The sequence below is a fragment of the Chroicocephalus ridibundus genome, chromosome 5, assembly GCF_963924245.1.
Source record: "Chroicocephalus ridibundus chromosome 5, bChrRid1.1, whole genome shotgun sequence".
NCBI lineage: Eukaryota > Metazoa > Chordata > Aves > Charadriiformes > Laridae > Chroicocephalus > Chroicocephalus ridibundus.
In genome coordinates this window covers 70,194,149-70,218,402 of record NC_086288.1, presented here as the reverse complement: position 1 = coordinate 70,218,402, position 24,254 = coordinate 70,194,149, and the positions used below count along the sequence as shown (strand labels likewise).

At 41.7% G+C, this 24,254-nt stretch overlaps 1 protein-coding gene across 2 annotated transcripts in view; it reads right to left on the bottom strand.

Moving 5' to 3' along the window:
• Nucleotides 1-14,736, bottom strand: part of GABRB1 (gamma-aminobutyric acid type A receptor subunit beta1) — a 146,551-nt gene extending 131,815 nt beyond the window's left edge. For both annotated transcript variants that reach the window (XR_010071124.1, XM_063335223.1), the window contains exons 1-3: nucleotides 14,561-14,736; nucleotides 14,392-14,483; nucleotides 14,225-14,292 (exon numbers count right to left, since the gene is read on the bottom strand). Coding sequence is in view for 1 of the 2 variants with exons in the window: in XM_063335223.1 (XP_063191293.1) it covers nucleotides 14,225-14,292; nucleotides 14,392-14,483; nucleotides 14,561-14,646 (246 nt within the window). In the remaining variant the exon portion in view is untranslated. The remainder of the gene's footprint in view (nucleotides 1-14,224; nucleotides 14,293-14,391; nucleotides 14,484-14,560) is intronic.
• Nucleotides 14,737-24,254: the final 9,518 nt, after the last annotated feature.

Here is a 24,254-nt window from a genome sequence, read left to right as displayed (position 1 = left end):
CAGAGAAGCCAGTGAAGTTAGGTGTCCACTCTAGGAATGAGAACGGCAGGTCTGGGAAGACTTCTTCCACTTAGAATCTGCACGCTTTGCATGAAGGCTATGATTTGTTAGGGTGCACTAAAACTCTTCCACAAATACGTAAAGAAAAAAATCTTTTCTGCAGGAGGGAGTTTCTGCTCATGCTAACTGCCCTGGTAAGTATGTGAGACAAAACCCAGAATTTGTGTCAGTCTCTATTGCTTCTTCCTCCCCAAATATCACCCTTACAATTTCTTGCAAAAGACAATGAGACCGTGGAAGGATACATATGAAAATTTGCCCATCTCTTTTAAACCTCAGCAGAGCTTTCTACTATTGCATGTTGTCATGTTTTCAAAAACCTGGGCAAATAATGATCTGAAATTTGATGAAATTAAATAGCCTATTTACAGAATAGTCATGCGTGTTGCTTACCTGTTATGCTACTCGCAAGAAACAGGCATTTAGTAGCATCAAAGTAAACAGAAAGATAAAGTAAGTTTTCTATTCTGACATGCCTGATTCTTCTGACAAATTAGTATCATTGTATTCTCCTGTGAATCCATTCTGGAAACAGTATGTTCTTAAATATTAAAGTGAAAATGTCAGATAAATAAATAATGAATACATAAAGTTTTCCCAAGCTAGCCCACAACCATGTGTTTTGAAAGCTAATGCTGACAGAGGATGCATGATGCTGTGAGGTATGCGGTAACTTGCCTTTATTCTTCCATTCACACTATGTTCATCTGGAAACCTACTGTATTGGGCAAAGTCTACTGTGCTGACTCAAGTTAAATTCACAGTTGCCTCTTGATACATCACAATATGTCATTCAGTAATCCCACTGAGGAAAATGTAATTACCATGCAACATGTGCTGTCTTGGGATTTCTCACTAGGTAAGTAAGGAATAAATTCCTGTCAGTACTGCAGGAATACTGTTGTAGAGATGTAGGAACAGACCAGCTGGGTCATAAGCCACGATGCTGTGTTGAAATTACTGGTCACAGGGGATATATTCTTTTCTTAGCTGCAGGCTGTATGCCTTTTCTTTCCATCCGAGTATGCAGAAACTTGCCCACTGTCCAAATGAACTCTAATACAATACATTTAATTCTCATAATACCCCTGTGGGTAGGAATCATAACAGAAGAGGAACTGAGAGCCAGAGGAATTGCTGTGTGTCCAGACTCGTGCAACAAAAAAATAATCCAGGTCAGGAACAGAAATTGACCCTATGATTCTACCTAGGACCTCACCCTTGACACTGTTGTCTTTTCTTCTATAATGCAACAATATATACCCGCTGTAGGCACTGATAGGCACTGAACATAGAGTGAAATCTAAGGTGTCTGCACTGGCCTCCAAAATCCTTTCCAAGCGTGTCCCAAGCCAGCTGCATCGCTGCCTTTTCCTTTGGAATTGCGACCTCCCTTCACAGCTTTATTCTGCCACTACAATGACTGTTACGATCGCTGGGAGGAAGAATGATTAACACCCACATACTTCCCCAATTTCACCATTAATTCAAAGCTCCTATTGTGGGCCTATTCTGATTTCTTAATTTAAAGACAAATATATACAAATAAACTCAAAGTTAGTTGATCGCTCATAGCTACAGAGAACAGAAGAGATTCTCACTTGTGACTTCTAAAGCTTGCATGTCATTCCCACAATGTAGTTGTGGGTGGGAATAATAAAAAAGAAGATACCTAGGTAGCTGTTCACATTCATTTTGTTTCCACTGGAGCTCGCTCAGTGTAGACTAAGGAGACTGAGATCTCAGATTACTGTCAGAAAGACTGATAGCTTCTTATAACAACATTTAAACATTAGGTTAGGATGGATGAATATAGCAGCAGGAAAATTGTAAAAAAACTGCAAGGAAAACCAAGTTGTGTGCAAGCCAAGACTCTGGAACAACAGAGAATATATTCCTGGGAGGATAAAGGGCTTCTTATTTTAAGAAAAAAAGCTTGCTCATTTTCATTTGTATGCATTTTGCTATTGAGATCTTCTCAGAAGCTTTACCACAGAAATTAAGCATTTTGAAAAGTTTTTCCTTGATGTCGGTGTGCATTCAGGACAATTCAGTTTGTCTTGTGTTTACAAATGTTACAGGCAGCGTTTTTACGAGAAAATGCAATTACTACAGGAAAGTATAATCAACTTGAATAAGGTCAGTCTGATTCATTACTGATGCATTCTCAGTGATTTCAGTGGAACCTAACCAAACCAAAGGACGATGTGGGCTGAACACTTCTGTGCTCCATGTGATCCAGAAGAGCCCTCTGGAGCTTATATTCAGCGGAAGAACAGCTAATAGATGGGAATAACTTTTTCCCTATCTAGATTTCAAATATATCTATTTTTCTTCTACATAATTTCTGTAAAAGATGACTCAAGAGCAGATGGATATAGGTAAATATTAGTTAATTAAAGAATTTCAACCAAAGTGTATTTGTTCCAAATCTGGTTTGGCTTATTAGTGCCTAAAGTCTTCCCAGGTTCCTGCTCCAGAGTTCTTGTATATTGCAATGTGTTATGGTAATCATTTATGTAACTGGAAGGCATGGGAAATACTGACTTTCCATTTGCTTGCACTATTAAGTGCAAAATTATGCATCCTAATGAGTGTTTATTGGATTCATGTTTTCAGTACAGAGCTCCGTATTTTTTAATCCCTTTCCACAATATTGTGCTGAACTCTCCATCACTGTAATCATTTGAATGAGAAAAAAACCCACAGCAACTAAGGAACAAATACAGCAAACCTGAAACTTATAAAAAATGTTGACATATAAAAAATTTGAAATTTATAAAAAATGTAAGAGGTTCTGTGTAGTCCTATGAAAACTAATCTAAACCACGTTATTCCCATTTTAAATATGGTGAAAAGAATTAGCCATCTGTCATGACAGCAGCGTGACCTGATGGGCCCTGCAGAGCAGCAGTGAGATCAGCGGGGTCCCTGCTGAGCCAGAAGTCCTCTCCTGCAGCGTCAGGTGCTGACGTTGTTCCCTGAAACAACAGGTTGTCGTCAGCAGGTCCTCTTGCACTTGTTCTCTACGATCTGGAGCGCCTGGATTTCCAAATACAAGCTGTACAGAAGTCCCTAAAAACATCAGGTCCTGCAATAAACCCATGTAATACGCTCGCCTAAATAATACATGTCTGAATCATCTGCAGATGATTGAAGTTTAATATTTAATCTTTTCTTTAAAAGAAGTATTTGTTTCCAATAAAATAGTAGCTTAATAGCTATCCTGCTGTGGGAGGAGGGAAGGTATAAGCAGAAGTATTACCTCAAGAGAAAGAGTGACTTGTAAACCAATTTAAAAAAAAAAGTCAATTTTCTCTTTCCTTTTGAGAAAGAAAAATAACTTTTAAATTGGACAACTTAATGAGTAGTGTTCCTGGGTGGTCCTTTGTTCTGTGTTACCCTCTGAGAGGAGGAGGCAGTTCAGGAGTTGACCTATTATTTTAATTGCTTCTGTCTTCTGCAGATGTGAAAAGCAAACACTTGATACCGAGGACACTGCTGGCTGCTCTGCTGCTCTTTGCCAGTGCTGCACTTGCTCTTAATGACGACCTGAAGAATTAATACTAAAACCTCTTTAAAAGTAATTTACGGTATGTATTTAATGTCTATTTTTTGACTAACTGGAGTGCTTACAGGTACTTTGAAGGCACTAAAATAAAATAAAAAAATTACAATCCACAGTGTTTCATAGTGGGTGGTGTAACAATACTGTACCCATGTCACACTGCAAGATGTCCAGAGGCCAGCAGTGACAGTGCAGTATCGTGTTATTCATGAGAACAGACGTGACTCACGCTGTTTCTGTCTCCTCTTGCCTACTCCTGTTCTGGAAGCTAGAGCAGTATTACTTACAAAGCATCCCTGTTCCTGTAAAAGATTAAGGAGATCAAACCCAGAGAAGGACAGGGGTTGGACATGGGCCACGTTTCCCTGTTTTGTCTCTGGCAGTGATATTTCCCTGGTGCCACCTAAAGGGCAGAACAGTGTAAACTGCATCTAGGATTATAGGGTTCTGGGAAAAGAACAGTGTAAGATTTCTGTTGCAGTATGTTTTCAGTATTGGTGTGATGAAAGATCCACTGGGATGAGACACTCAAGAATGAGGTGGAATTTTTTAGCTTGGTATTTGAAATTGACTCACTGAATTGATCCAGTGCAAAAATTTCCTCAAAGAGCAATTTCCTCTGATAGACCATGTCATATTGGTGAGAAGAGACAGGATGATTGTTGTGAGTTGAACGGTTACTGCTTTGTTATGTTTGTCTTTATATTTTCCTGAAGTATGCTAGCCCTTCTCATCATCTGCTCTGAGCTCACTCTGAGTTACTACTAGGAATAGTGAGAAGGAAAAATAGTATTATCTGGAATATAAATATTCCCTAAGATCTCAGAAATTCATACCACTAGTGTGCTTCTGGAATACAAACTTATTTCTCTTGACAGTGGCAACTGAAAAGATCTATATTCAGGATTAATTTCCAATTGACACCACAACGGCACTGTATTTGTTCCCTATTAGTTCAGGAATCCAGGAAACTTTTAACAAGCTGTGAAGTCTGTCATTGCAGATTTGATTCCCATCATGTTACTGATGTTTTGCAGCTTACTTCATTTCTCCCTAGTTGGTCCTGGCACAGTGGATAAAATAAACCCAGAATTTACAGGTGGCTGTTAATCCCATGTTCTGTTTCCTTCATAGGATGCCAGTGACCGAGCTGCACTGCCTGTGAAATGCAGTGTATGGGTGAAGCCTCTGAACCTCATCCATTCCTCTCCTTGACCGGTGCATTGGTATTCAGAGTGAATGGCTCACAAAACAACTGGTTAAAGAAAGAATAAATCATCGTGGAAGAACACAAGGTGGGAGGGTATCATTCAAGGCTTGGTTATTCTTTCAAGTTGAAGAGTAATGACACAGAAAATTACAAAGAAACAAAGGTTTAAAAGTGATGTAAATCACAAAGCTGGGCTGCTCCCGCAAACTGCTGAGCTGGTAAAGCTAATATGCACTAAATTTTACTAGTATAAGAAATTTTATCCGTGAGCATACTCATTGAAACCAATGGACTATCAGCATCTTAGTTTTCCTGGACAGGACCAGAGTCCTCATTGCGTTGTGGGAATTAGTACTGCCTAGAAGTTCCTGAGAGACCCAAGCAGGAACATATCTACCTGCAGCAGACTGCTACTCATTTTACTTCAGCTATGCTTAAGAGTCTTTTCAGGTTAAAAATATGCTGGGGAATTAATTGTACTCCTCTTTTAATATGATTAAGATCCTGAACAATATTTAGACACCATGTATCTGTTTCAACAGTTTTAACTTTGCTATCTCTTCAGTTCTTTCTACAGGCAATTAAAAAAGACATGACTGAAATTCCTTCCATCTCAGCCAAATGGATTGATGAATTTTAATGGAGAACATTTATCCCAACCTTTAATTAAGTTTGGCAGTCTGAAATCATTAATCTTTGCCTTGAAACTATGTACGCTATCACGAGCATTTAAAACCTTACAACTCAAACTTGCTATAGGGTGGATGTCTGTGTGATAATGCAGCTTTCTAGAAGCTGCCTTTGTGCCTTTTAAATTACCTTTCCATTCTTCATGACATAACACAAACCATCAAGCATTTGCCCCAGCAGAGGATGAAGCAAACCTCAGTGTGACACTGCTTTGGCCAAAAGCAACCTTTCAATCTTGAAAGGATATTGTAAAGGTTGACAGGCAAGAAATCTAATCTACCCTCTCCAGCCCACGTAAATCTTAATACAGAGCTATAGCTTAAAGAAAGAATGGAACAAACTGCATTATCTGGTGTTATTCTGCTAGATTGTTCAGTGACTGCTACTACAGATTTCCTTGTGAACATATTTGCAGTAGTTTAGCCGTTGGGGTGGAAATAATGTCATTTTAATATGCTTTTTGGAGCACTGCCAGAGCTACAGGCGGTATTGTATGTGAGGGAAGAGGAATTCTACAAGCATGAAGTGCATGTCTTGAGATCCAGAATTCTTTTTCTAGGAGAAAAAAAAAAGGGGGGGGGGAGTCTCAAAGAGCATTAAAGTATAAAATCTTTCTGGTAGACATCTTGGATTCTTTCATCACCCTCAAGAAGCCCTTACAGATAGGGTTTTTTTTTCATGCTTCACTTAGATGGATGGGAGATGAGACACCCCAGAGAACTCTTCCCAGCAGCTGCTGTTTGGAATACAGCAATCAACAAAAGACATCAGCTGGGGATACTTCTGAATGATGGTAATCTCTGGGTTTGGTTTAACAGTTTCAGCTGTTGTCCCATGGTACTCGGCATCCTGTGAACAGGAACAAGTCTTTCTGGTGCTAGCTTTGGAGCTTGTTACTGTTCCTCCCCTGAGGCTAGGACCTTTTCTCACCTCAGGGCGAACTGGTGTGTGACGGTTCCCTCTCTTGATTGCACAGCTTCAGCTCCAAGTCTGTACTGAACGGCAGTTAGAAGAGGACAGTCAGAACAGCCTAGAGGAGTTAAGGAATACTTTTCAGGCAAAGACTACAAAGTAAAGCTGATTTAAAAAAAAAACCAAAAACACTAAGTTTTGCAGACTCTTGAAAGGTATCCCCTAAATCTCCTTATGAAGAAAAATGCCTAGTGTGAAAGATTCTGATATTCTTTCCAGAATCAGAAGTAAAAAGGCAATGCAACTGGGGAAAAATGAAAACACAAGTTTTTAATTAAGTCCCTGCCCTGTTGTACACACACAAGAAAAGAAAGGTCTTTCAGGTTCCTGGAAAAATATAAAATTTAATTTTATGGATTTATTTTATCTTTTTAGAGAGTGCTTAAGATCAGGGAATGGGTCTTTTGTGTGAATTGTTGACTGTTCCATTATTAAAGAATCATTTGGGACCCAGAATCATTTGGAACCCACAAAAGGTTTGTGCCACTGAACTGTTGCATGCTAACAGACCACAAGCTGGAAGTTTCCAGTGGTCACAGCACAGCCATGTTGTTCAATGCGGGTGTGCCAAACAGGCAATGCTGGGGAAAACCTTGGATTTTCTTATCCACATAATGGAAAGGCACACCTCACTGGAGGTATACACCTTATTTAGTGAAATCCTAGACACGCCAAACTGGGTGCTAAAGCTTCCACTAAACAGCCCTCCCATTCCACAACCCCTCCTATTTCATATATACCACTGCCCACCACTGTGATAGGATTAACTGTAGACTTCAGGAACCAGACCTGGCTGGAGAAGAGTTTTAGGGCATGATAAGAAAACGCGTGGTTCTTTCCTTTGCAGGTGGTCACTTGCTCACTCCAATGAAAGAGATTTTTTACTGTTCATCACAGTAATACCATCATATTTCAGACTTGCAGTTGTTTCGAGTTGTTTTTTTTTTAACTCTATGCTCAGAAGAAACAAGAAGGTAAGAAGCAGCTTACCAAGAAAATGATGTTAAAAATTCAACTGATTCTAGTATAATTTTCTGTCCTTTGCGCTCTTCTGTTGCATTCCTAGAATAGGTTTTAAACAAATGGGAAGTGTGACCTCTTTATTTCTTGTTTTCAGAAATGTGAACTCTGCACAGGTTATATTATCTGGCTGGACTACAGATGTGTCAGGATGCCCTGTGGTGTCAGGTGTAAAATCTGGGCTAAAAGATGAAATACACAGGTCAGAACTGAGCTTATCAGCTCTTGAGAAAAGCTGGAAAGTAAAGGTAAGCCAGCTGCAGTGACTAGAAACAGAAACAATTGAGGGAGTCAGGAGAGTTGTCCTTGTGAGAAACTGAGTTTAACATTAGATAAAAGAATTACATCTTTTCTATGAAAGGTGTTCATAGCTACTTTATTTAAACCTTGAAATTGTGTAAGTATTATGCCTGTCAGGCTAATAAGAAAATTTGGAATACAGCTTGTATCAACTCTGAAGCTGGTCTCAGGTTAGTTTAACTTTTGAAAAATTAAGATATACGCACTTTCTGCATCACATGAAACAAGGTTTAAGTTATTGCTTTATTTTTTTTGCCTACTTGTTACTTTTGTTGAAGAACCGCTTATTCATCTAGTCAAATGAAGAATAACCCAACAAAACATTCAATAATGGTGACCCAGCCGTTTAACCTCAAGCTGCCTATTTCTACATTCATTCCGTGTTTTACTCTTTAATATAATTACTCCTGTTTGGAATAGACAGTGATGAAAAGATCTGACCTTTATGTATTATTACTTGATTAGTTTTTCCATATTTGCTGGAAAAAAATAAAATCAGTTGCTGAACATTCTTATTAATATTCATTTCGAGTGCTTTTTCATGTCCTTCCTGCTCAAGAGAGTTGCCATATAACAGAAAAGTACTCCTTTCCTCTTCTGCACTACAGCTAAGCAAATTTTAATTAATAATTATTGAGTTTTATGTCTTTTTTTAAAAATCAGTTTAATCTGTATGAACATCTTCAGGCAAATACATTTAGACCAAGGATCTGCATTTATTATCATTGTGACTACCCTGATCACTTCTGTTGCCTCACTGGCTGAGGAACCAGACTTAAGATTAAGAAATGAGAATTGGCTGCTGGGATGCAAAGAGCTACAGAGATGGGGTTCATAATGCTGATTTGGTTCCATAGCGCAGAGTTTGTTTCCTAGATTGAGATTCACAACAGCCACCATGCTAAATTCTCAGATGCGTAATCCAGACAGGGAAAATGGGCAAGATGATGCGTGAAACTCTGGCTGTGTCTATAAACGTAGCTTAAGCCTTCCTCAGTCAGCAAAAAGTGCCTTAAGATAACCTGCATCATAACCATACATCAAAGTCTCTCTACCAGTTCTAAAACTGAGGTCCAGTGCACGAGCACTGGCCTGCCAGGATTAATGGGCAAGCTTTCAGTGCCTTGGTTCGAAGCCTTACCCGGCCTGAGTGTTTAAACCCACAGATTTAGCTTCTCTTGACCAAATGCCTACCAGTGTAGGATGCCACAGCCACCTGGGCTGGTGTCAGCCCTAAAGTAAGGGGAATCTCTTCTGTTCTTCTAGGCCCTAGAGGCATCTGTATCCTTGCCTTGGATTTACAGACAAATTTTAAAACTCATATGTATATATATATTTTGTCAAGTTCATCTTGTGGGATTGTCCCAGAACTCTTGAAATTAGGCACAACTGACTATTGGTGAATGTTTATTAATATTAAGGGAAGTTCTGCCTCCTGAATGTGTTAACCAATTATTATTTTATAAAATGGAATAATTCAGCTATGAAGTCATACCAGGTTGCTCAGTGCTTGATCCAGTCAGGTCCTGCAGACCAGCAAGGATGGGGACTGTACAACCTAACCTCCCTCGGCATCCTGCTTCTCTCCTGGACTGTCCTCAAGAGGTAAAAAACCCTTTTGCTTACCTCTCATCTGAATCTCTTTTGTTTCACCTGATGTTTGTCATCTCTTGTCCTCCCACCATGTTCCGCTGAAAAGCCTGACTCCATTTTCTCCCTAACCTTTCCACAGGTCCTGGGAAGCTGCCTCTGAAGCCATCTCTTTCCAGGCTGAACAAGCCCTGCTCCCATAGCCTCTCCTCCCAGAGCAAGTGCTCCAGCCACAATCAGCTTGGTGGCTCTCTATTGAACTTCCTTCTGTTTAACACCCTTCTTGTGTTGGCTGGGGGACAAACTCAAAACTGGATGCAGTACCTAGATGGGGACTAGTGCATCCCAAGTAGAGATAATCAGTTCCCTCAACTCACTGGCTTCTGTTTATGGAGCTCTGGACACAGATGTCCTTCTTTACTGCTCTTTATACAACTGAACAAAAATCTAATCCTCTGTTTCAACCAGGAGAGTGACATTTGCTCAGACATAGACTGCTTATTCATTTGGCTTGGTTCTGATGTTCAGACTGTCTGGAACATATTCTGTTGATTTCTGTCATTTTTTGAAGGAAATTGAGCAGTTAGACTGGTGATAAACAGCAAACATAGCAAACCTGTGCAGATCCCAAAAGAAGTCAAATCCATCAACACTGTTCTGTGGGAAATGACTCTGTGAATGTTCAAACAGAAAAAGCATGAAGTATTCCAGAAAGACACACTCTGAAGGACAAGAAGATTCTTTCTAGAGATCATGTGGGGGGAAGAACACAAGTTTGTTCTTCATTTTCCCACACTTGCAGAACTGTTCACTACCCAAACTGAACAAAGATGCTCTAAACTAACTAATATAGTTGAGCCTTCAGACAGAGAACTCTGGGAGATCAGATAAATGAAAGAGCCGTGAGTAAAAGTGACTTTGGATGTAGAGAAGCTAAAGAATTATACTTCTCCTGTCAAAAAATGATGAAACGTTCTTTCCGTGTTTTCTTTACTCTCTTTTTGCTGGGACACAAAACCTTCAATCTCTATCATATAAACCAGATGTTCATCAGCAGTGTAAAATCAGTATGGTAGGTCAGGAACAGTGTTGCCAATATAAAATAATAGCGGGGTGTTTTTTTTTTCTTTTTTGGTGTCTCTTAACTGCTCTATAAAAGGTTCTTTATCATGTGCACTGGTTTTCAAAACTTCAGAACGTGTGCAACTATCTCTTCCCCGTTACAAAGGTCTGACCACCTGCTCAGTAGGAAATACATTTTAGAGAAAATTATGTCATGTACTGCATGTGAATTTTTTGTAGAGTCCAGCTACTTCTTGACTGTTCCCTAGTAGATATAGCAATACGCTATTTGTTTGCTTGCTTGAAGGTAGTTACCATGAGCATGCTATCCATGTTTATTCTTGATGTACAAGCAGCACCTTCTCTTAACCACGTTACAGGCATCAGAGGAGACCAGACAATTCACATCACAGCAGCTTAACAGATTTAGTTGTAGCATGGTTCTTAATGAACTCTTTATATTCGTGTAAACGTCTGATATACTTCTACAGGAACTCTGTCATGGATGAAAGTTAGCTGAACAGTCATTAACTGAGACAACGCAAAGAGGGTCACCTTGTACCTTGGGAAGGGAATGCTTGCAGTTACTGTAGCAAGGATGTGAAAATCTCATGGAATGCATTAAAACTTATCTCATTGTACATTAGGGAGAAAGCATGGTTAGAACCGGGCAACGATCATTAGGACTTTTACATTCTACTTCTCATGCTTGTTCGATGTATGACAAGCTCTTCAGCTTATTACCTGCAAAAATCAATGTGTGACAACATATCTGATGACAAATGGGAGAGCCATGAGAATGAATGCTTCAATTAATCCTTCTGTAAAAGTTGCTATAGGAGCTCACTACAATATTATTGAACTACCAAGTAGCTATAAAACAATGCAGTTTAAAGAGCTGAACAGATGAGGACCAACTATTCAGGGGAAATAACAGAAAGGTTGACTTCAAGGCTGTGTAAGTCTCAATTCATTAATTGAGTAAAGTTTTTTACAATAGTTTAGTATATTTGAAGAACCCACTACAACTAGACAAGCTGCTTGAGCAGACAGTTATTACCGATGGTATTCACAGAATTCACAACAGTTCTGTGGCATACATTTCAGCTGTTTATCTGATGACTGGATTTACTTGGACATACAGATCAGCCTATTGACTTGGCAGGCAGTCTACAGTCATGACAAATTCTCAGCTAATGCACCTCCTTCATAGCCTAGGTATAGAGTGTTTTTGTTTTTTTTTTTTTAAATCCTTACTCTTATTTAAGCACTGAGACCAGAATAGAAAATTTAACCCTGCCTGTAGGTACCAGGATTTGGAATAGCTGCCTCTGTCATTCCAGAAATAAGGTTTCATGCGCCTGAGGAGAGCCAAGGGATGAGACAACTCCCTCTATTACTGCCAGGGTGAGACTGATTGAATGGAGCGCCGGGGGAGTCGAACCAGATTCTCGTGTCAGGAGGAGCTCACGCGATGAGGGCATTGCTCTCACCTTCAGCAACTAAACTGCCCTATAGACAACAGAAGCTCTGAACATCTTCTGGTAAACATTTCTGTCTCTGAAGCCACAGAATGGTAGCTCTTACTAAACAAAGGAAAAAATAATCTAGAAGACAACAGTTTAAAAGAGAAGGTGAGCGATTCACAGGTTGTTGCAACGTTAAGCATTTCAAGGCTGTGTTTCTCAGAAAAAGTACTAAAGCATTATTTTGACTAGGTAGAAAAATTTTTCTTCAGCTGAGATATTGATCCCCTCATTTCTGCAGTGATGGATGAAATTATTGATCACTGTCCAAAAGACTATCTAACAGTCTCTAGCAACACAATAAAGACCTTGACTTCAACAAGAACACTCTAGACATGGGTATATACAAGTAAGCACTTGTGATATGGGAAAGCCCCTTTCAGATTGACTCAGAATGGAGACTGTTTTTTCCATATTTTGCCTCAAAGAATGGGCTACTGGCTATACCTGGGAATGGCCACTTCCTTCCGCTGCAAGGGATGTGGCATTTTAGGAAATTAAAACACCTCCATACTTCTTTGACCAGTCTTAGTTGAGCTGCCCCCCAGGACATTAGTTAAAGAATCTAGCATGCAACTTTCCTTAATTAAAAACCAGAAAGCTCAAATTATAGTTTCCCAGGCACTGTGCAAGGGTTGAAATGGAGGAGGAAGTTGCACGTTGGATCCACCAAAGCTAAGCAGAAATGATGCATGCTGGTGTAATGCAATTAATGCCCTGTGACATTGCCACTGGAAACCATCACATCCACTCCCCTCCAAATTAACAGTATTTCAGGTGCTGAGACTTTACAAGATAAATACTGGACCTTTCAGAGCAGGTATTTTGGTGAAAGAAATTTTGGTGAAAGCAGAAATCCTGTTAAAAAGTGGCAGGAAGAGTCTGGAGCTGGAATGGATCTGTTCTTTGACTATTTTGATAAGGTTTATGTTGTTTTCTCTGCCTCATCTGCATAGTCCTACCATGTTCCTCCTTGAAAGTTCAATACAAGGACAGAAACTCCAGGAGCTGAAACTTGCAAAACATTGTCTTTGTGTGGTATTAGCACTCCCCAGAGCCTGGTATGCTACACACAATGTTGCAAATCTCCTTTCCTCCCCATTCTGCCAAGTATATTCATAAACAAACATAACAGTTACACACAAAGGAGAACTGTGTATATATAACAAACAACAGAAAAAACTAAATATGAAAATAAAAACAATCTTTGAAAAGATTGTTTTAAATGACAGCTATTAACTAATACACCAAGGAAAAATCCCCACTCCTGGGTAAGTTACTTTGGACAGGCAAATATCACCTTTTTTGACTGAAATAAACTGCTGATCAGGATGGAAATGCAAAGTTTCTAGCTTCTTTTAACTAAATAGGTGTTCCCTTATGGAAAGAAAGCATCTTAGATTTTCATATGAAACCAAACATAAGAAAAGAGAGTGAGAGCAAAATGCCCACGGTGCGTACTAATCCAACATGATTTTGTAAAACGTTCAAACTTGTAACTGATTTTTCGTTTTCTTCTGGGAGAAGGCTGTCAAACGAGGCAAGCACTATACAGACACATTTTTGCTCTTTAAGCCTGCATGTCTATTAACATTCCTTCCAGCAGCAGAACTGAAATCAAACGCAGTGTGTTTCACACCTGTAGCTAGGAGACTTTTCTGGTTTTGATAGCTGGATAGACAACGTCCTTATGATCTGCAATGCTGGGTTGTGGGTTGTTTTTTTTTCCTTCTACAAGAAAGAGAGCGTTTTCTAGAAGCTCCGTTTTCTTTTTGCACCTTTTACTCAACACTCGCTTGCAAAGCGAAATGCCTTAACTCTTTAGATCATTTAACATCAAAAAATGCCCATCTGTCCAGCTGAAGAAACAGCTCAAGAAACTCCCACGTTCCTGCAGACAGCTGTTGACTATGCAAAGGGCAAACCAGTGCGAGCAGAACCCAGAACCTCAAACCGCCAGCAGGTATTTCGATAAGAGGCAGGGAGCGCTTCTGGAGCGCCAGCTCAGCCATGCGAACCTTATCTCAACAAGGCAAATAACTTTTCCTAGCAACCGCGATGCGCTCGGCTATTTCACAGCCTTCGCTGCCGCTCGGCAGGCAGCTCCCTCTGCGGCCGGGCAGGTGACACACGGCCGGTCCCCGCCGGGCGGGGGGGGGGGGGGGGAAACAACCGTGGAGCCGGCGGCAGCGCCCTCCGTCCCGGCCATCCCCTCGGGTCACTCACCATGTTGACTTCCGACACCACGTCGATGCTGGCGATCTCTATCCGCATGCCCACATCCACGGGCGCACCTGCCGGGAGTGGGAGGCGGCGTTAGACGGCGGGAGGCGACCGGGCCGGGGGTCGGGGGGGGGACTGGGACGCGGGTCGGGGAACAGCGGGCGCCTCACCTCCGAAGTCGGGCCGGAGGCGGATGTCGTAGCCCTGCAGCAGCCTGTCCACCGTCTCCTTCACGTAGGACATGTTGCTGGGCCCGTCGGCGCTGCGGGAAAGGAGCACAGGCGGGTTAAGGGAGGCGGGTTACGGGAGGCGGCCCCTCCGCGGCCCGGCGGCGCTCACCTGCGCGCCGCGCACGCCACGGCCAGCACCAGCGGCAGCGACAGGGCCCGCGGGCCGTCCCGCCCGGCCACCGCCGCCCGCCCCATGCCGGCCCCAGCCGCGCCGCCGCCCGCCTGGCCGGGGAAGAGCCGCGGACTGCAACTTGGTGCGGAGCGGTACAACGATTCCCCTCGCAGCGCCACGCATGCGCGGAGCGGGGCGCCGCGGCCCCCCGGGGAAGCACCGCTGGCCGCCGCGGCCCCTCTGAGGCGGACCGGACCCGACCGGATGGGGTCGGATGGGAGCGGACCCCGCCCGCCGCCGAGGCGCTGAGGGAGGTGGCGCGGCAACAGGTGCCGGCGGCGGGGCCAAGCGGCCGGGTGGGCACAGAGGGACCCAGAGCGGGACCCAGGGCCGGACCGAGAGCCCCTGGGCTGCCGCGAGGGGCCGCCATGGCCGGGTGCGCCCGGCGGGGCGCGAACTTCTCCTCAAGAGACAATAAATAATGGTTGAGGGCACCTCTCTGTGAAAATTCACACTGACAGGCTCGGAGGTTAGCGATGATGTAAAAGGGAGTTGGCAAATGCGGAAGAAATGACACGTTTTGGTGCAAATAGTATTTTGTCCAGCTGGGGAGGCTTGAGGCTGCACTGTGCCTGCATCCATCGTGCTGCTCCTCAGGCGGGTTTGTCGCGGGAGGTGCCCCACAGGCCTGTCCGCTGTGGTGTGCGTGGGAGACCGCAGCTTTTTATCAGCTGGGTTATCAAACATTGGAACAGGCAGCCCAAGGAAGCAGTGGAGTCGCCATCCCTGGGGGTATTTAAGAGGTAGACATGGTGCAGAGGGACATGGTTTAGTGGTGGACTTGGCAGTGGTAGGTTGGTGGTTGGACTCGATGATCTGAAAGGTTCCTTCCAACCTGGACGATTCTGTGATTCTACGATTCTATATTTTTAGTTGCTACTTTTCAACCAAAGTAATTGGTCTTGTGTTTAGAAGGGGATTTTTTTAAAAAAAAAGATTCTATGAATTGATGCTCTAACGTGGCCTGACCTCTTAGGGGCAATATTACACACTGACTAATCGGGGCCCTGTGAACAATTTATGACTTTGTCAGTGCCACTCTGTTTCCCTGCACCATGGCTCAGCAGAGACAACATTTATCTCTTTCAAATTCAGCCCCCTCATCTGTGCACTGTACAATCCTGTGCATATTGACCTTGGAATATGCATTTGAGGCTCTTACAGTGTCCTGCAGGCTTATTTCTGAGAAAATCCAGACTTTTGGTGATGCTTTTGTGGTTGAAATATGCCACGATATTTGAGAAATACAGGAATATTGAAATACATTGTTTCTGACACAAATTGTAATGGTAATTTTTAACGTTTTAACTATGTATATTTCTATGCAAATCTGTCACTCGAGGAGAAGGAGCCCAGTGTGCTTCCTGAGATTACAAGAGCCTCTCACCCTCACAGGTACTTCTTGTAACCTTGACAATACAAGTTTGTGAAAATTATTATTTTACTAGTAGTTTATTACAGTATAATGAATACTTTCAATTGGCTTTGAGGACTTACACACTGAACATACCTTTCTTTTCCTCTTATTTTAGTCCTTTCTTTCTGAAAAATGTGATTTCCAAGCTCAACTCAACTTTAGCATTGCTGTTTGGAAAAAGGTTTTTAAAATTTACTAGTCACAATTAATATATTTTAGTAGCGTTCAATTATAATTGGTGCTGCTTGGGTATAGCAGCTCATAGAAGTCCACCAAAAGGTATCTTTTTGTTCAGAGTTGTGTCAAATATAGCCATAATAAAGTTACCTGGTTCCTCTGAAGTACTGGATTACGATTTTTCATGGGACTATAGAGTTCCATTTTACCCCTTTAGAGGATAAATCCCCTTTAGAGTCCCATGGTGTGCAGGACTATATCCTGTAGATAATTTTAGCCTTTTCATAAGCCATGTGAAAGTCAGATATGCCTGTATCAAAGCGAGACCACTGCTCTCTCTGGCTTGCCAAAATCTGTTTTAAGGCACAAGTGCAGGGGTTTATTCTATATGTATTCTTCATTTTCTGTACATTTCAGGGCAGTTTTAGTCTGGCCTAACTGTAGTCCAGTCCCTGGACTGAGTGCCCATTGCTGATTGAAATGCTTTAGGTGCATTTCTGGAGCTTATCATCTGGTCGGAGCTAAGCCTACCCTGCAGGTCTCCTGCTGTTAGGGATGCCTCAGCCCAACAAGTGTACTGCCAAGGAGGGTGATGATGTTCTCCTTGGCAAGTCCGTTCCTCTGAGAGGTTTCCCAGCTGAGCTGTCCTGGCTTCTGCAGACCAGTGTCCAGCTTCCTCCTCTGAGCATCCCAAAAATGAGACTACTTGTGCCATTGACTGTTTCACGAAGGTGGCATGCTGTGGAAATTCAACTGCATTTTGTTCAGCTTGATCACTGCAGACATCTGAGCTCCAAACTGGGATTTTGAAGCAACTGCAAATATCCCACTGTGTGGAGATAATGCTGAAAAGATCCCACAGCAGTTAGGGTTGGGAACAAAGAGGTCTATATGGTACTTTCAATAACTGCAAAAGGGAGGAGCTGCATGGCATGACACTTCCACAGCAGGGCTGGTAAGAAGAATCCTTTTTGCCCCACGGGGTGGATGACGGGAACATGAGTGGGACCTGTTTTCCATTGCTTCCAGGACTGAAAAAGATAAATTACTAACAGCAGGACTTCCAGTCTGCCACGTTACCAACTGAAATGCTCAATAGTTTTATCTGAAGTTTAAGGACTATTGAAGTTCTGCTTTCTTTGCAGAAAATCTTTTTCTAGGAAAATATAGCATGCTTTTCCAGGCCACCAGTGTGGAAGAATCTTGTCATAATTTTGATAAAAATACTCCTTGTGACATAATTGTTGTTTTGGGCAGCTGTTTTAACAACGCCTTTTTACAAAGAACAGGTGACATCCAAAATGAGTGACCATGGCAAAGAGGCTAACTTTCAAAGCCCAAATAGCATCACTATTGTTCACAGACATTTTCTAAAAGCTTTTACAGGTGATGAGACATCTCGTGGTGTGATTTACGAGTGTGGCTTACAAACTGCAGCTTCTTCTGCAGTCAATAAACTTGATTCAAAATACACTAGTGTGTCTTTCCATCCCCTCCAGTGGGGTTTGCTGTCTCACTCAGGCTGGGTGAAACCTGATGGGCCCCCAACGTGGCTTTTAGGCATCTTGGAATTTGCTGAGCGCCCCAGAATTTAGGCACATAAGTAGGTATGCTGCTTTGCAGTTTTGGAAATCAGGCTGCTTACTGCCTAAAAAAACCTAGGAGATTAATTTGGAGACTTTTGCCACTAGTTTGCAATATTATTAAAGAAAAACAGACTTCTGTGGTGGCTTCAGTTTCTGCTCTTATGGTCTTTTCTTATGGTTATTTGCTCGTATTTGTTGTTCAGTGATCTCTTTTCTTTAAGCCATTGCTAGTGATAGCGCCAAATTCCTTTCCCACTCATTTCTATGCTGTCTATGAGATAGACATCCATCTTGTAAATAAGTATTTTCTAGGCTGTGTTAATGAAGGCAGACTTTTTGGGTGGGGAATAGTTTCATCTTGATTAAACATATATAAACAATAGTAAACTAAACCAATTGAAATTGACTAGTTCTAACATAGTAGCCATGACTTTTTTTTTTTTTTTTTATATTCTGAGGCATGTCGAATGCTTACTAGAGGAAAGACAAATAATATAATTGCAAAGCATGATTCATAAAGCCATCCTGGTCCAATTGCATGCTCATTTTTCATCATCATGCATAAACTTTCAGGAGGGAATCTTTTTTTTTTACACAAAGTAATGTTTCCAGTTTATTAAAGATCTTTTTTGCAATGCTCGTTTTCATTTGGATTTAGAAAGGGTACACAGAAGGCTTGCTCAGACAACGTTGGGTACTTAAAAAGAATGCAATATCACTGAAAAAAGGGAAATTCTTCTTGTTTCCCACTGGGTAACATCTGTAGGAAGGAAGACTACAACTTTTAATGAAAATAGGGGAAAGAAATTGCAGAAGTGGTGACTGTGCATCTCTCTCTAGTGGTACTTTGTGCCTTCTTAAATGTGGAATGGGGGAAGACTTGTCTTTGTGATTCTGCTCAAAACAGAGAAGGGGAGCTGTATGCCACACACTGCGCTCTTTGTATGTGGAGGTGATGACTGAAAATGCTGGTATTTGTAATACTGACTGATTTGAGTATTTGGAAGTAGGGACTTGCAGACGCAGACTCAATAATCTAAGTGTCCAACTGGACTTGCAGTTTTCCAGTCAGTGGGGAGAACTATTGTGGGAACAGGTACACTGGCCAGAAGCAGGACTGGTGTTAAGTGTGAAAGCAGCATCATTAATTAGCAAAATTGTATTACAGTGTAACACCGTGCCCAGAAAATGGAATGGGAAACAGCTCAGGATCTTCGGATTATTCATTGCCGGACATCTGTACCCTGCTGGTTGCTTGGCTGTGTGGCTTGTCAGACTGCATACACCCCAGGTAAAAGAAAAATGAGAATTAGGATGCATATACATTTTTTCTTAGTTGGCACTGAGCAGGTGATATTTTGCAGTAACTATACTGATGAGGTATATTCAAAATTTTAGATCAGATTTTCAAATTTGTAAAAATTAGGCTAAATGGTTGGGTTTGAAAACTATGAAGTGAAACCTAGGAACTCTGAACTACATTTGCGAAAAAAAAAACCCACGAAAAAAACCCCAAATAAACAAACTCTTTTAATATTTATACTTAGAGAAAGAGGCAGGTAATTAAATATGTCACATATTTCATCTGCTTAGTGATAATGCTATTGTCATTTTATACCTACAGTAATCCCTTGAGTCAAATGCAGCTTGTGAGCTATCTTCTCGGATGGCAGAAAATGGCAAGCTGGAGATAATTTTAGTGTGCTTTGGGGATTTCAGTGCACTGGGAAACTGTGCAAGCTATCGAGAAGAGCTGTGGAGTGTCACGCTGAACTTGCGTGTTATCGTGGCATCTGTAGATGGTGGGATGCTGCCCCGCGCTGAGGAGACCACCTCGCCCGTTCCTTTGGCTCTCTCAGTAAGCCTCCATACCCTCGCCCTTCCCTCCAGAAATAAAATAGGTACAGCGCTAAACTCATGCCCTCTTTGTGCCCCATTTTTATCGCCTCTCTTTATATGCTGTAAAGGTCAATTCAGATCTTCAGATCAGTGCAGGTTCTACTTGCTTTTAAGAGCTGTAAAACACTTAGGACAGCGCTTTTAAAGCATTAATACTAAAGTCAAAACTGTGAATTGAAGTTATTCACCTTTAATAATCAAAGTGAGAAGAGAATCTATAGTAAGACCTATAGGATTCTTTCTGTTCTTGTTGTGGTTTGGGCTGGACTGGCCACTGAAACCAACAACAGATGCTCTCCCTCACTTATCTCTCCAAGGAGAGGAGGGACGGAGAGAAAGAGAGTTTATGAGTTTAGAAAAAGTAACAAACTAATGAAATATTAATAATAAGATAAAAAGAAAATAATGAAATATATACAAGATATACAAAACCATGTCAGGCTCCCAGGATGACGATCATGTCACGGGCAGGCACTGGGAAAGTCCTAGTCTGGACTCGGCAATGGAACTGGATTCTGGATCTGGAGCCAGGAGTGCATGGGTTGGGATCAAAGGTAGGTGCGACCCCTCTATGTTTTTCTGCTTCTGACCTTCCAATGTGGCAAATAACAAAGTTAGATGACCTTGGTTGTTATAGCAATAAGTATAAGCAGGAGCCTCTCTGCATACCATTCCATGTCATAAATTAGAAACAATCGGGTCTTATCTCTCTGGTTGTGAAGCATCTGGACAATATGACACTATGCTGTTAATTTCAAAGAGTTCAGGTAGTTAGAAGAGGCATAGCTGCAAAGTAAAATTACTGAACAGAAAATTGGTTCTGTTTTACCTCAAACCAGGACAGTGCTATAATATCTACAGCCAGAAAAATTTAGTGAGTCTTTAATCATGTCAGATAAACATCTGTAACAGTCATTTGAAATGCCTTTTTAGATCACTCAGCCTTGTGTCTACACCACTCAACCAACAGCCTTAACATTACAGAATTTGCTTTCTCTCAAGGCATGTGAGTCCAGCACCGCATGCCTAATGACAGGAACCCCCCTGGCAGTACATTTTCTTTGTCCTGCCCCTTGCTACCTGTGGGGAGCAGCTCTGCTGACCTTCCAAGTCCTTCATCCCAGGTGTGGGAGACTCACAAGCTCCTTCTGCTTCTGATGCTAGCTCAAGAGAAGTAGTAGAGGCTGAAGGTTAAGGTCTTTGTGCCAGATGCTACAGAGATTATCAAAAAAGACAATCCCAGCTTCAGAGAACAAACCATCCAGGATAAGGTAGGAAGACATTCAACAAGTGTTGAGACAGACATGAAGAAGGTGAAGGCAGCAATTTGTCTGCATTTGCATAGTTTAATGGCCTCAGTGGACATATTGACAACAGGTAGCCAGTAGTCTTAAGTGTTGCTGAAAAAAGGCAGGCAGTTGTAGACAGCACTGCAGAGGCTGGTTTTAAGGAGGTGTTTAAAGAACAGAGACACATGAAGTGTGATATTGTTACAATTCCTGTTAAAAGGTATTTCAGGTACTTCCCTTTATACTGGTCCTAACAACTGAGGTTTGTTAGTGCTGGTGAGATGAGTGAAGCTGGACAGAAAGAGTTAATGCCTGATGTATTATCCTGTAGATACTGAGCACACATATACCTTTCCATTGTAAGCAGCTCCTTTGATTTTAACAGGCTGATGCATACCATGGCTAGTTGTGTGTATATTTGTAGGACTGAGACCTTTGCTTCTATGTTTTTTAGGCCTGGTCCTGTCTTTATTTATAAGGGGATTCTTTTTTTGGAATAAGAAATGAAACGCTGTTACTGGAACGGCCCAGAAATTATTTTTCTGATAAATGGAGTTAATTTTCTCCAGCTTTGCCTTTTCATTGTTTTCTGAAGCAGCTCACTGCAAAACCCTATTTAAACTGTCAGGCTAAATAAGTCCTTTTAAAAGTCATGAGTAGAGAAATACGAGTAGTATTGTCATACTCTGAAGTATTTTACCACACTGAGCCACTAGAATGCAATGTGCCTCTTTGTCCCATTTCAGTGATGTGATGCACTCGCTACGTACGCTTATGAATCTGAGTCACGTAAATAAGAGCCTAGCTTGTTTGCTTCTAGCAGTAAAGAGACAGAATGGCTGAATTCAGTCACACAAGCAACTTTTCTGGAGATATTTTCACATAAGCATGTTGATCAAAGTGCTCCTTCATCAGGAAGAAGAAAGAAAATACTTAATCAAAATGAACTTTTCTTTTATGAAAAGATAGATTTCTGCATTATTTACTCTCAAGAAATTTAAAATTAAAAGATGCTTCTTTCAAAGCCCTGAGCAAGCTGATCTATCTTTGAGGCTAGTGCAGCTCAGAGCAGGAGCTGAGCTTGGCTCTGAAGTTGAGCAGGAGGTAGGCGAGGTAACTTCCACTTCTAATTTCAAGTGTGCTGTGATCTTGTTACTCTAAAGGGTGGTGACATCGCTGTCTGCCTCTACGTATGGTTTGCAATTCTTCCATGGAAACTGTAGTTCCAGTTCCTTTGTTGTCTCCGGTAGCCACTGCTCACTTGCTGTGCTACATTGCTGGGGAGATTGAAGGTCCTAACTAGATTTTCGTCAAAGCTACTTTTACATTAAAAGTTTTGGGTTTTTTAATTCACTATGATTTGGGATGAAAATTTGTGCTAAACACTGGCCTTTTCCATTGGCCGGTGCTTCCAGTTTTAAGATTAGATCTACCCGAAAATGTCCTTCATGCATTGGAGACCCAGCCTCCAAATGGCATGCTCCTCAAACAGCCAACTTCAGTAAGAAAATAAACAAGACATTTTGATTGAGATTGTATAATACTTTTTTTTTTTAAGAGATCGTGCTTGTATATGGTAAGACTCTAAAGAGTAAAAGCCAGAACAGAGTGAAGAACTGTCACTGCAAATAGAAACTATTCTCTATCCTCTTGCTGTTGCACCTGCCTCACAAAAGGTTGGCATTTAGTATTTTCCACTCATTACCAAGGTTGTCTGCTGCCTCCAAGGACAAAGGCGACAAGAATGACAATTTGCATTATATTTCAAGAATACGTTTACAAAATATTTCACCTCTCACATTTAAAAGTGAGTATTAGAAAAACAGTAAAATATAACAGTAAAAGCTGCCAGACCGAAAACTTACGGACCGATTTAGGAAGAAATTCTTTACTGTGAGGGTGGTGAGGCACTGGAACAGGTTGCCCAGAGAAGCTCTGGATGCCCTATCCATGGAAGTTTTCAAGGCCAGTCTGGATGGGGCTTTGAGCAACCTGGTCTAGTGGGAGGTGTCCCTCCCCATGGCAGGGGGTTGGAACTAGATGATCTTTAAGGGTCCCTTCCAACCCAAACCATTCTACGGTTCTATGATCCTATGATTTCTTTGCTGATGGCAAATTCCTCTGAAATTCTCTTGAGTAGATTTACAGCCATGAAAATGACAGCATTAGATATGTATCGCCATGTATAGTCATACCTACGCTGGGAGAAAACAAAGTGGGCTTGATTTTAACAAATGCAATAGTCCTACACAACATCTGCTTGCACACTCCTTTCTTGTCTCAGGAGCACATTTGATGAGTGATGCTTCTTGCTTGCTGAAATAAAGAGCACATGTGAATCTCTTCAACTGGGAGTCACTTTGTCAACAGGGAGGTGTAAGACAACAAGTAATTTTACTTATCTTTTTAATTGATGCAGGGGTGCAGGTCTAAAATCCATGATTTATATATGTCGTGTGGGCTGGCAGCAGTCACTGGAAGCAGTCCATAAACTGAGAAATAGATTACGCCCTGTCATTTGTGCTGTTTTTAGCTAGTTGAAAAAGAATCCTAAAATAAAGGCTACAATAAGTGCAAAGATAAGAATTGGAAGAAAAAAAGAAATTGAACAATAAGAAAGAGAACTGGCAAAGATGTGAGATAGAGGTTCCTCGGCCAGACCACAAAACTGGGATGTTACTAGTTGTGCAGCCCCTGTTGGTATCTCTCCCCACTGCAGTGTTGGGCACAGGGGCATGGAGGTGGTTCCAGGGATAACTGCTCTGAGAAGAGGCCCATGGGAGGGATGGTTGAGCAGCAGGGGTTATTGGTGCATGCATTTTGGAAACGACTGAAGTGTTTGTGGCTGCCTTCAAACCCACCTCGGAGGGCAAAATCATCCTGACTGCTCTTTTAGGGCAATCGGCAGAACTTGAGTGCTCAGGAAGCAGTAAAGGGTGAGATAAGGGGTGGGGGAACATCCCCTTGTTCCCCTGAGCAGCAGCAAGCATTTGGGTGATGTTAGCACTGTTAGCTCCAGATATTTTCCAATACCATCTCTGGACAGAAGTGAAAGAGGTTGAAAGAAGGCTTAGTTTCATGGACAGAAGAGGCCAAAAGAAGAAATATCAAGAATATATCTAATTTTCTAATTTGGAAGCACTTCCCTCTCATCTCTTCCTACTGTGAGGGATGATTTTTGGATCCTTCCCATGAATTAACTTCTCTTTCTTAACTTCTCTTTTGTGTCTTCCTTTGTCTTGCCAAGTGTCTTCTTAAGTGAC